The sequence below is a fragment of the Diadema antillarum genome, unplaced genomic scaffold (assembly GCF_040938485.1).
Source record: "Diadema antillarum isolate AM-2024a unplaced genomic scaffold, OU_Dant_1.0 scf00000048, whole genome shotgun sequence".
Classification (NCBI taxonomy): domain Eukaryota; kingdom Metazoa; phylum Echinodermata; class Echinoidea; order Diadematoida; family Diadematidae; genus Diadema; species Diadema antillarum.
In genome coordinates, this window is record NW_027270937.1 from 447130 (window position 1) to 459378 (window position 12249).

The following is a 12249-nucleotide window of genomic DNA, read 5'->3' on the forward strand; positions in this document are numbered from 1 at the left end:
CCAAACATGGAATGCACATACACAAATATGCATAGGTGGGACTGCATAATTCATGACGCAGGTGAACACTGCCACAAATATCCTTCAAAAAGAAAACAACTGCAACTAACGTAAAAACCCATATAGCAACATACATCTTTGATATCATACCTTAATTTAAAAAAAAAAAGTGACATTACTCATAATACAAATTCTGTAAGAAAGTGTTTTTTTTTGTGGAAAAGACAACACAGCCACAACAAACTTGTGCTACAACATAATGGTGCAAAATATACCTCCCCAGAACACTGCATGTGTCAACCCATTCAATACTGAATTCTGGAATCTCCACAGACTTGAATACACAAGCCACCAGGTTCCCGTATGAAATGGGTTAACAGGGCTGTAAAATCTATAAACTATGGGAGACCAGAGGGTATTACAAAGAGTAGCATCTTCCTGAAGTGAAAATCCACCACGTCTGAACTTACTGCTTTTAGTAGAAGTAAATTAATCAGATTGGTAAAGGACTTATCATAAACCCAATAGGAAGCAATAAAACATGGAATTCTGAAGTTTTTGCACAGACCAATACAAGAGTTCTGAGGTGGTGACATCACCTAATATAATTCCCATATTTTATCATCAATGTTGATATCAAAGTGATATGAATGTTTCACTGGAACATGTCAAACTTAAAAACCACCTAAGTTTTTGCCATTTTTTTTTTTACTACTATGTTTATTTTGAGTCCCCCATTTTTTTTTTTAAAACTAAACTTGAATTGACGACAGTGGAATCTCCTTCCAGTTGAAAAAAAGAGCCCTTTTCATTTGAATCACGGCTGCAGTACGAGAAGATTACAGCAGTGCTACCAATGACAGCACAACAAATTCTGATTTCTTTCTCATATCATGACTAAACCAGGGCTCGACACTAACTCTTCTCTCTGGCTAGATAAAAGCTGACCTTAGCACAGAGAGGCTGAGAAAACACTGAACCGCCCTACTACTTTACACACATCAACATCTTCAGGATTTCAACTGCACATTCACACACTCGAACATTAGGAGTGAGCACATGAAATATTCTGTACTTCAGCTCACCTAACACTAATTTCAGGTCACCGAACACCACGGCACAACTCTTTGCTCATTGCTTGAGTCCACAAATTCCCCCATTGTAAAGATTAAAAACAACAGCAACAACAACAACAACAATCATAAAACATATATGCACACAAAAGCACACATAAGCAATTTCTCACACACACATACACACAGAAACACACGCAAGCTTGAAATAATTGCAAGTAGCACTACAAGCTTTTATACATAATGCCCAATGCTCATTTAGTGTGTGTGTGTGTGTGTATGCCTTCTTTGAAGACAAAGGAGTAATTGTTCTTTTTTGTTTTTGTTTGTTTGTTTTTTTTTTGGTTTCTTTCCACCATGCCACTGAAGACATGACATCACAAAGGGCAAGAAGTGACGCGCCCCTTCAACATGGACATAAACAATTAAACAGGAGTATTCGTACAAACTGACATGCAAGAGTGGAACGTTGATCTCTGCAGCGCATACAACTCCTTCTCTCCGGCGATGTCTCTAATTTTTCGCTTCTCCTTTCACAGTACATTTGACGGACGACGGGTCTCCTCGTTTCTCTTTGTTTCTGTTTTTCCCTTCCAGGCGATGTCGCTGGCGACTGTTGCTAACTTTTCCACACAAGGGATCCCAAAATTCTATCCTACAGTGAAGGGGGAAAAAAAAAAGAGTACAGGAGGGATACAGGTATAGACCAATACAGCAAGTTATGCACTCATTTGGGTAGATACAGTTTCCTTTTTGGAGTAATGCTACATTCCTCTCTCTCTTGCATGGCAGAGGCATAGTTTAACAGGTGTACATGGCACACCACTCCCTTTTTTCTTCCTGATAGTTACAGGACTCAATCCACAAAGTTACGCAGCTTAAAACTTTTCACTTTTAACTTAAGTAGCTGAAAAATTCTTATGCATTAGAATCTTTAAATACACATTTACCGGTAGATACTTAACCCATTGAGGACGGGCTGATTTTGCTACAACACGCATTTTCCACAGACACTTGCCCGGCCGGGTATACTCGGGACTCGTCCTCAATGGGTTAAACACAACACACACACACACACGCACAAACACACACACACACACACACACACACACACACACACACACACACACACACACACACACACACACACACACACAATCACAAGATTCACATTACCACCCACTCAAGTAACTTCTCATTGATATTGGGATTACACAACAAACATGTATTTGCCCTCTGTGTAATTATGCAAAGAAACAGACACACACATACATTTTGTATATGTGCATATGCATACAAACCACAACACAAATAAAAAGTGTGAAACAGTTTCTATTTTTCCCAAAAAACAACTCCATCACAAGATCTTGCACTTTCAAGCAACAAACTATTTATGCACAACTTAATTAAATCATTTTTGTCCTTAATTGAGTCACTATTAATCTTTTCCATCCAACTAGCGTCGGCTTCTTTCCGTCACAGCACTGACACCTTTGCTTCTTTACAGAATACTACAAAGCTGTGACACAAACATGTACACTTGTATCTAATCCCCTTTAAGGTTTACAACAAATGATATTGATTGAACAATCATTTTTCGATTATTTAGTATTTCAGTTATGTAATTGTGTTGCGTTCTATGCATGTGATTTTTTAATTCTCAGACTGCCCTCCCCCCCCCCCCAAAAAAAAAAAAAAAAAAGAATTGCCATCTGGCTGAGCCCATCCCAGTACCGTGACGAAATAAAATGAAATGAATGAACGAATGAGTCCTATCTAAGAGATCTCTTTGGGGGAGTCCTTTGATACCTGTTGAGCTATTTCTAGGTCCAGCTGCTTCAACTTTTCGTCCAGAAAAGACCTCTCCCTAGCCATGTCTGCCTCGCTACCGCCATCTGGGTTGATAGTACAGAGCAATTTGAACATACTATTAGAATTCTTTCATACATATATTCATATAATTATGCATAAGAAGACTTCCTCTCCAAAAAGTGCTATAGATCCATTCCACATCAAATTGCATAATTTTGACCAGGATGTTTTCATTGTTAGTAGTCCCATACTGCAAACTCCTCAAAGTAGTGAGAACATACAATCAGAACTCTTTCACACATACATTGGTATATACACATATACATATAAAGACTTCCTTTCAAAAAAAGTGCTATAACTGTAGATCCATTTCACATCAAATTGCACATTTTTGACCGGAATGTTTTCACTTTTAGTAGTCCCATACTGTAAACTCTTCAAAGTAGTGAGATTTTTGTGAGGAAAATGGAGAAAATCAGGCAATGAAAATTGAGTTTTGTTCCAAAAGGAGCTAAATTCAGCTGGATCTGATCACAAGCCTGTGTGCATGCCTGACGGTACGTTGACTCCAGAATAAGGCTAGGCTAGGCTGGGCTGGCTAGCATTCCTGCTTGGGTAGCTTTTCAGATGACCCACATATACTTGATTATTACTTGTGAACTCTTTCGTTTCTATGCATACAAATTCTTTGGAGAGATGGAGGAAACAGGAGGAGAGTGTGTAAAAACAACAAATCATCCCAGAAAAATACACAAAGTCACAGAAACTAGTCATGAAAACAACATTTACATAATGTACTGTGCTAAAGTTTTGTTCAAAAGGTGCTAAATCCACAAAATCCAATTAATTGCTTACAAGGAGCAACCATCTTCCTGTATACCACCCCAAATTTCTACAAAATGTCAAATCTACAGAGAGCACAGGCTGGTTTACCACGATATTCAATGCATGATGTCCCCCTCCCCCTTCGACCCTGTAATGATTTACACAACTCATTTGTTTGACTAACTCTTTATACTTCTTTAATACCTATAAAGTCTGTTTGAAAGAGTGGTTGTGCTATGGAAAAGCTCAGGCACGCTTTCTGTTGCAATTAGCAAATTCATAAAAGGATATTTGTCTTTTAATTTTGTAAAAAGGTCCAGTGGTATCAATAACAGTTCCATGACATTTGCTCCTGTCACAATTGCTCCCATGAGATATGAGCATGCTAAGCCATACATAAATTCTACCCACAAACATAACCCTAATCCTAATCCTAATCCTTACATCAAACTAAACCCCAAACCCTATCACAACCCTAACCCAAAACTGCGCACTGGCACTGGTCCGACAGTCCCTGACCAGTAAAATTCACTGTCAAACCAGTAACTTTTTCAGGCATGGACCAGTAAATCATGAAAAAACTGGGTACCTACTGGTCCGACAGACAGGTCGGATCAGTAGAAAAAATGGGTTATTGTGCATCCCTGCCTAACCCTAAGTCCTTGGTGAAAATAAGGCTGGAACAGTTGTCACAGGAGCAAATGTGTTGCTATCAATGCAAGTTTGCTTCTCAAATGATGAGATGTTGTGATTATGGAACTGCTTCTTTTTTACTCACCTGTTCCTGTCATGGATAACCCTGAGGTGCTCAAGGATGTGTAGGAGTCACTGAAGCCCATGAGCCTCTCCTGTGAGCCCAGGCCGGAGCCAACTGAACCATGGCTGGAGGGGCGGAGTGGGGTGGTTCCAAGGCTCTGCTGGGACCCTGCCGGGGTGTGGCTGCTCCCCAGGGTGGCGTGCGTGTGGCTGAGGTTCTGCTGGGAAGTGGCCGGGGAGCGCGAGGCGTGGCTCAGGTTCGGGTTGGAAGAGGAGGCGGAGACAGGGGGCGTGGCGGCGTACAGGTTCTGGGTGGAGGATCTGGGCGACTTGGCCTGGGGTTGGTGATGCAGGGAGTGTGTGGAGGAGGCGGGCGACGCCTGGTGATGGGAGATGAAGCCTGGTTCTATGGTGGAGCTCCCGGGCGAGCGGGGAGCGTCCAGGTTTTGCAGCGAGCTGGAGCTGACGGCCGGCGATGACTCTGCCAGGTTGCCGGGCGTTGACGAGGAGTCTATTGAATCGCGACGGAGGAGAAGGCTCTGGTAGGATGGCTGGCTGGAAGAGGCCATGGAGACTGGATTCACCAGGCGCTCGGTTGATGAGGATGTAGACATGGACGGAAAGTTTCCCCGCTCTAGATACTGATTCTGCAAAGCCTGTATGATCATGTCACGTTTCTGGACCTCAAGAGACAGCGCAGAGAGCCTGGAAAGCAAGAAAATGTTTCAATAGTAAGTAGTCACTAGTAGTTTTTTTTTTTGTGCATGTAATTACTTTCCTACACAATTTATACCACGGCTATACTGAAATATGGTATAATTTCTTTAATGACAATTCCATCATCTGTCAATCAAATCTCAATTTTATGATTTTTTTTTCCCTTCCTCAGAATTCACTCAGTCTAGTGCATGAGTATTTATTTCCTCTCTTGCTTAAGATACTCAAGTCCTTCAAAGCCATAGAAGGTGATATCTCAGCCATGAATGGCAGTCAATATCTGCAAACCTGGTCAAATTAAAACAAGGGGGGGAGGGGAAAGAAGTTTATAAACAAGAAGTTCACTTCTGTACACTTGACCAATATGATGGTGACACACTAGATGGCTACAGTGGAAGAATACCATTTTATTCTCTCAGAATAGAAATACAACAGCACATCAATCTTGCATGGACGTACAGTCAAACTTGCATAAGTAGAATAATAACCATGATAGCAGGGATGCCAAGTTCAAAAAATTTTTATGAGTGAGATTTTCATGACTCGGCATTGTTCGGCATCTCGGTGCGCAAATGTGCGAGCAAGCGAGGGTGTAGGAGGGGTTTTTATCCCTGTGGCCTCCCACGGTAGGGAGCTTTTCCAATTTTTAGCTCTTAATGGTGCGATCAGGTGCATACTTCAGTGACCATTTTTACTGATTTGAAAGACGTAAGGGAAATATACCTTCAATTGCAACTATCACTTTAATCTTTTGAGTTATGCTCCTTATTATAGGCCCAAGTTGCAGACTTCGCCCAATGCATGAGAAAAATGGGTGCCATGCGTGAGATCGTGAGACAGACCCTAAATGCTTGAGTCTCACGCAGAATGCGTGAGACTTGGTACCTCTGTGATAGTCAAAGGTCTTTTCAAGTCCTCTTCTCTTTATATTCTATTGATTTTAATCGCTCTTATGTTGAACTTTCTCTGAGTTGAAGCTATTTCTTCAGTCCAAATAGATTTGACTCTAATAGGCAAGGTTGACTGCATATGTTAAAGGGATAGTATAGTTTTGGTTGAGATGGGGGATTCACATTTTAACTCTTTGCAAGTTAATTATTAGAATCCACTGAAATATGAAAGAAAACATAATTCTATGAGGAAATCAAAATTTATTTTATTAACTGGTTTTGAAATGGCCGAGATATCCAAAAACAAAGTAAAACAAAGTGGTCCTAATAAAAAGTGGGTCCCATCTTTTATTTAGGACCTCTTTATGTTTGGATATCTCAGCTACTTCAAAACCAATTGTTTACAAATAAACTTCCCTCTTAAAATTGTATGTTCTTTCATATTTCATTTGAGTTCTCTCATTATCTCACGATAAAGAAGGAAAAATGATGCCCCATCTCAACCAAAAACTGTACCATCACTTTAACTTTCTACCAATGCTCACATGACACCTGTTCCACACATGTGACATGTCACATGACCCACCTTCCCTCCAAGTCCTGTATCCTGGCCTTGTGAATGAGGTCACTCCCCTCGCTGCCCTGTCCTCTCTCCCCTTGCACCTCCTGGTCACCCATCGCATCCAACCTGTCATGAGAACGCGTGCAACAAGAATACGTGTGAGGGGAAGACTTGAGACAAGACTAGGTGTGATGATGAGAATGTGTACATATACTGCTGTTGTAAATATTCTCATTTTCGAGTGATAAACCAGGGCTCCACACTAACTTTTTTGTTTGGTGGCCCAATGGGGCCCAATGGGGCCACCAAAATCCTCAATTTCAAATTTTTGGTGGCCCGAGAGAAAAATTTGGTGGCCCCGAAAAAAAAAAAGAACATTAAAAGTCCTGTTTTTTTATGAGTCAAATATTTAAGTTTTATCATAGTAAGAATTGGAAGGTGGACATATCTACTCATAAATAAATCTCAACAAACTCGCAACACTCACTCTCAGGCACTCATTCAGTCCTTTTCATCCATCCTTTAAACAAATTTAGCTGCTAATTTCCAGCGCAAAAAGTTACGAATTTATTGACATACTTCCCAAAAAATTTTGGTGGCCCTGGGCCACCGGGCCACTGTTAGTGTTGAGCCCTGGATAAACGGTACTCTGTTTGAAAAGTTACCTGGAGCTGACTGGATGGTCCACTCGGCACTGTCTGATTGCACATTCCTCAAGGTATTTATGTTCCCACTGAGAATAGAAAAGTGATGGAGGGGTAAAACAAAACAAAACAAAAAGACGTGTTAATCTTTAATACGAAGATATTTTGCTATGAGAGTGACCAGTTAAAGTTAAAGGCATTATTCACCATTTAAAGACCCAGCTTTAGTGCTTCAAAATAGTTCTAAAACGTGAGTTACAGATACAACCAATGTAGAAATGTTAAGAAGTATAATCAATGTTAAGTATTGTTAAATATACGAAAAGTGAACAATAGCTATAATAAAATTATTTCTAGAATAAACCATCTACACTTATGGTTCCTCGAGAAAAATTGTGATATCTCCTTATATTTTAGGCTTTATTGCAAAATTTTTATATTGAAGGATTTTTGTGACACAACTGACCTACACATACAAGCTGTATGAATCAAATGTGATGACTCAAACATTTTTTAAAGCATTGCTCCCAATGGTAAAAAATACCTCTTCACAGGAAACTGGTATTAAAGAGTGAACATAATTTGCTCTGCATATCAGAAGTAAAACACAACAACAGTGACTATGGCAATGACGTATTATATCACCAATCTATGAATCCATCTATTGCTTTTGAAAACAAAAGGTGCATTTCAGTGCAGAGAAATCAAGAGAGAACAGCATATGAGGTTTTGTAAGTCCCTAATAAAAGAGAAAGAGGTTGGAAAAGCCACATCTGAAAGCAAAAGATAAGGAGACTTTCAGTATCAGTGCTGATGAATATAGCTATTAGTTGTAAGAATTATTTACGTAAGAACAAAAAAGGGTTGCGGAATGGACTGCAAGTCCAGTGTCAAGCACTGTTCACAAGTTGCTAGTTTACAATACCATTCAGAGCATGCTGTCAGCCACCACACAGCTACATTGCAAATATTTTTCATAGAAATGGACAATGTAAAAACTGATTTAGAAACTTTCTCCCTGTTTGTTTGTAGGGGGAAGGAGATGTGTGCTGTCCATCTCTCCTTACCTTACTGACTTCGGCCTCAAGTTTGAGGATGGTACTCTCTTTCTCCGCAAGCTGACCGACAAGCGTCTCTCCTCGGACGTCCTCCAGCTCGGAAACCCCTTCATCCTGATTGGCTGCCGAGTCCTGTTGTGGGTGAGGCCAAACAGACAGAGATAATTTAAAGCATTCATTTATTATCATGGCCTGCTAATAGATTTGTCCAACTTTTTTTTTTTTTAATCAGTGGGAAGGTGGGTGGGGGAAGATAATATGGTCTAGTGGGTGTGCACAAGACTTTCAAAAAAAAGCTAAAAGGTTCAAGCCCTGCTTCGACACTTTTAGTCCTGTTCAATGCTCTTTGCAGCCATAGTGCTCCTCTATAGCTTCATGTTTTAATGAAATATAAAGATGATTATCTTAACAGGGCCACATGTCGCGCATCAAAATCAGGGTATAAGGGTTTAACCCGTCGAGGACGAGTCCCGAATATACTCGGATAGGTGTCTATGGGAAATGCACGTTGTAAAAAAAAAAAAAAAAATCAGTCCCTCCTCAACGGCTTAAGACTGCCAGGGGGATTCGCAAGATCTGACTGACTGACCTCCCGACCACGGAGCTTGTCGATCTCCTGCTCTAGCTTCTGCCGGAACTTGGTCTCCAGCTTCTCCCGCTTGAGGTGGGCCACCTGGAGTGAGGTCAGGATCTGTTTCATGGAGCTGACCTTCTCCACGTACACCTGTCGGTGGGCGCACTGGAGGCGAGAGGGGTAACAGAGAGCAGAGGAGAGGGGCAATGCATTTATCTAGGAAAAGCTGCACATATGGACAAACTATTAGGGAAACATAAAAAATTGGCTTTATGGATTGGACACTGCTACCCACAGGTTAGTAGTCAATAATATTTTTGCTCACAACTTATTTGTCCGTATGTATGTATGTATGTATATTTGACACTACATATGTATGTTCACATCATGTGACTGGATTGTTTGGTTTGCCTAAGTTTTTTTTTTTTTTTTTAAAATCTTTCTTAGATTTCCTTCAAATGATAAAAAAATAAATAAATCATAAAGCGAATTCTTACAGCTGCATTTTCTACAACTTGAATTCAAAACAGAAAATACAGTAGTAACAATATATTAATCATGAATGGAAGAAACATACACACACAAACACAAGCACCTAAAGTCACACAGCAACAACATTAACATCTATGAGCAAATGAAGAGAATGACTCAAACAGCATTTTGAAATAGAATTGAAAGACAATGCCAACAAAAATTGTTTGGACAGAACCCTCACCTCTTCCTGCAGCATAGCGACATCGGCTTGAGCCTTGGACAAGGCTGTGTCCAGCATGTCTACGTGCTGCCTCTGTTCCTGCAGCTCATTCAACAACTGCTTGTTAGCCTCTTCCAAGTCTTTACCTGAAACAGATAACATGTTAATCATTACAGCCACTTGCCACATTGTACCATTCAAGCAAATATAAACCTAAGAATGAGGCTGAAGCACATCAAACATGGCTGATGAGTAAAGAAAGTGAAGATGGAATTATCACTGTCTTCACTTTCATGCTTTTATACGTACTGAGAACAGTTAATTTGATTGCTGAATTACAAACACGATTGCAATCACGATTCGAATCATCGTTCGTTCTCAAGACCGAGGAAGGCTTCACAGATTGAGGTTTTGAATTTCAGAGTGATATGGGGAGGTTTGGCTTCTTTCCAAGTTCCCATCAACCAATCTTGAACTGGCTGGCTTTCTGCGGGAGTGGTTGGAAGGTCACCACAATCTCCGTGCCCCCCAAAAACATGATTGCAGTTCAACTATGTTCACACTGTTATTTCATTGCTTAATTCTGCGCACTGTCATTTCTTAGGACAGTAGTGATACCCTTTTGAGAAAAAAACAAAACAACAACAACAACACTAAAAACAAGCAGAAGAAGAAGCCTCCAAAAGTACAGCAACATCTATGTATAAAGGACAGGGCCAAAGTAGCAATTCATCACCACTGCAACTACCATTACCATATCCGCAAATCTTAAAATAAAGGGTTGTTTCCATTAACAAAGCAATATCCCCTAAAATATTGTAGGAAGGGTTTTTTTTTTAAAAAATTCCTTAATGCAAAGAAGACCAACTGCAATTTTGACATAACTTTGGGCAAGGAACTAGAGAACATTTATGAAAATCACTTCCATTTTTGCCACGAGTCAAAAGAAACTTGCTTGAGTGTTTGTTTCAAATATAGATACTTCTATGTACATGTACATATACCCATTTCTGCAGTTTCTAATCAGTAAGCCTAGGACAAAACAGTATGTGGGTGGCTGCCTCTTGCTACATCTGTGTGTTTGACAAAGTATTATAATGCAAAAATATACCTCCAAAACAAAACAAACAGTGACTTGGAAGTGAAAGTTGCAACTGGGGGAAACTCACATTTCATCTGATACTGGAATACTATGCTCTCTTTCCTCGAGATCTCTGCCTGCAAGTCTTTATCAGAGCTCCCACTCTCCTTGCCCTGTCGGGAGCTGCCTCGGAAATGGGTCTCTACGTGGGCTGAGGTAGACAAAATGGGGACAAATTACGAAAATTGGAGCATTACCGGTATTCACTTGGGTGGGGGGGGGGGGGGGGGACAGAGAGGGATTACAGCAGGAAAGAGAAAGAGAATGGAAAGGGGGGGTACATGGAGAGAGATGAAACTGGAACAGAGAATAGATTGAAGCGGGACGGATGAAAAGGACACTAATGGCAGTAAAATCGGGATGAAGATGAGGTGTAAGACAAGTGCAGAGTGCGATATGAAAAGGCACCACAAAGCATTAAAAAAAAAAACAATCTTGAATGTTTCAGAGGAAGTCTCCATTTTGATCTCTTGAAATATGGGCAAGCGTCTGACACAAAATTGACACAAATGACAGGCATTCACAATTTAATTTGCAATCGAGAACCATGGGGATGAAATAGAAGGAGGCCCTTAAGTATTATCCGTGGTCAGTTTCCCACAATTGAGGCGATACACACTGTATTATTTGGAGACAACATTTTTTTTTGGGAGTTGTTAATTTCACAAATATGAGCTGACTTTTGAAATGAAAATACAACAAATTACATGGCATATGCAGCATTTCGTCCAAGATTAAACTGCTCATGTTTTCATAACTGAGGTTCAGACACACATAAAAATAAAATAACCCAAATTAGACATATGATTCCATACATGATTTTCATAATTAATATAGAAAGAGGGTCAAGCATCTATAAAATGTCACTCAAATTACAAATTAAAAGGCTAAATATGTGTTAATCTTTGAGTGAGTTGGGAAAAACCAGAAAAAGAAAATGAAACAGGACAGTGTTAGACTAGTGCAGTCCACAAGGCCTCTTTAACTGAAATACCTCAGTCACAAACTTGAAAGCAGAGTAAAAGCAATAGCAGTTTATGCCCACATTTTTGCAAAACCGCTCTTCTTTTTCTTTTCTTTTTTCCAGGTGTTTAGGGGTAGAAAATGGCCCAATAGCGTGCTTACTTTTCCTGCCACTGACAAACCAGACTCGGTAAAATTAGCTTTTAATGTAGCAATCCCCATGACCCACAATAGCCAAAATAACAATTTTATGATGACAAGGATCAACAGGGGTCACCGAAATTGACAACGCTCCTCTTGTAAGCGGAGATGACTTTGTTCTCCCGGGAGGTCAACAAACTCTGCTGTCAACACTAAAGCCGCATTCCCAGACAAAACTAGGAATGCGGGGAATGTGCGGAATGTGAGGTATTCTCTCACCGCTCCAGTCCCATTCCCATCAAAATACAGCACGGAGCTGGGAATCCAACATCAGCCTCGCAACTTCCTGATCAGCCGGCAAAGATGGGAGAGGTGTACGGTCTTTGATATTTTGGGGTC

At 40.4% G+C, this 12249-nt stretch overlaps 1 protein-coding gene across 1 annotated transcript in view; it reads right to left on the minus strand.

Moving 5' to 3' along the window:
* Positions 1 to 1600: 1600 nt before the first annotated feature.
* The window catches only part of LOC139715419 (uncharacterized), a 39251-nt gene continuing 28602 nt past the window's right edge, over positions 1601 to 12249 (minus strand). Inside the window, exons 4-12 of the mRNA XM_071626994.1 lie at positions 10775 to 10897; positions 9627 to 9751; positions 8927 to 9076; positions 8347 to 8469; positions 7301 to 7368; positions 6660 to 6761; positions 4489 to 5171; positions 2883 to 2968; positions 1601 to 1728 (exon numbers count right to left, since the gene is read on the minus strand). Of these exons, the coding sequence (XP_071483095.1) occupies positions 1693 to 1728; positions 2883 to 2968; positions 4489 to 5171; positions 6660 to 6761; positions 7301 to 7368; positions 8347 to 8469; positions 8927 to 9076; positions 9627 to 9751; positions 10775 to 10897 (1496 nt within the window). The 3' untranslated portion in view covers positions 1601 to 1692. The remainder of the gene's footprint in view (positions 1729 to 2882; positions 2969 to 4488; positions 5172 to 6659; positions 6762 to 7300; positions 7369 to 8346; positions 8470 to 8926; positions 9077 to 9626; positions 9752 to 10774; positions 10898 to 12249) is intronic.